This window comes from Corvus brachyrhynchos, unplaced genomic scaffold, assembly GCF_000691975.1.
Source record: "Corvus brachyrhynchos isolate BGI_N302 unplaced genomic scaffold, ASM69197v1 scaffold279, whole genome shotgun sequence".
Classification (NCBI taxonomy): domain Eukaryota; kingdom Metazoa; phylum Chordata; class Aves; order Passeriformes; family Corvidae; genus Corvus; species Corvus brachyrhynchos.
This window is the reverse complement of record NW_008246060.1, coordinates 580,813-581,406: the sequence shown is the minus strand read 5'-3', so window position 1 is coordinate 581,406 and position 594 is coordinate 580,813. Positions and strand designations below refer to the sequence as shown.

Genomic DNA, 594 nt, shown 5'->3' with positions numbered 1-594 from the left:
TCTGCTGTGTTTCTTAAAATCCAAATCTTGTGAAGAGGGAGCCTTATTTTGTATTTTATTTCCTCAAGCATCTCCATTTATCCAAGGGGGAATGCCTTACATGGGGGGTGATGGTGGAATAGGATGAGGGTGGCTCTGGGGGGGCTCGGCATGCATCCCACCACCTTGTCCCGACAGGACAGGGTGGGGAGCACTCCACTGTGTGACGTGTGCCAGTTCACCGTGAAGACAGTCGAGAGCCTCCTGGAGAACAACGTGACAGAGGTGACCACTGCTGCAGTCTGGGGCTGGGGGGGCTGGGACAGGGGACAAAGGGGCAGCAAGGAGCCAGCGTTTCCCTCTTCTGCTTTGTGCCGGCAGGAGCAACTGGTGAATGACATCGAGAAGGTGTGTTACATGCTGCCCCACAGCGTCATCGGGCAGTGCAAGGACTTCGTCAACTCCTCCGGCAAAGCCGTGGTGATCATGCTGCTGGAGGCCACCGACCCCGCGGCCGTCTGCACCATGCTGCGCTGCTGTCCCCGCAGCGGGGACGCCCAGCCCGGTGAGCTGGCACCCAGCACGGGGCCCCGGGGCGCAGGGTGTCCCCTCCGC

The 594-nt window shown here is 60.6% G+C and overlaps 1 protein-coding gene across 4 annotated transcripts in view; it reads left to right on the top strand.

Moving 5' to 3' along the window:
• LOC103623712 (prosaposin-like) overlaps positions 1–594 on the top strand; it is an 8,505-nt gene that overhangs the window by 5,784 nt on the left and 2,127 nt on the right. For all 4 annotated transcript variants that reach the window (XM_017746302.1, XM_017746300.1, XM_017746301.1 and 1 more), the window contains 2 exons: positions 178–264; positions 361–544. In XM_017746302.1, coding sequence (XP_017601791.1) covers positions 178–264; positions 361–544 — 271 coding nt within the window. The remainder of the gene's footprint in view (positions 1–177; positions 265–360; positions 545–594) is intronic.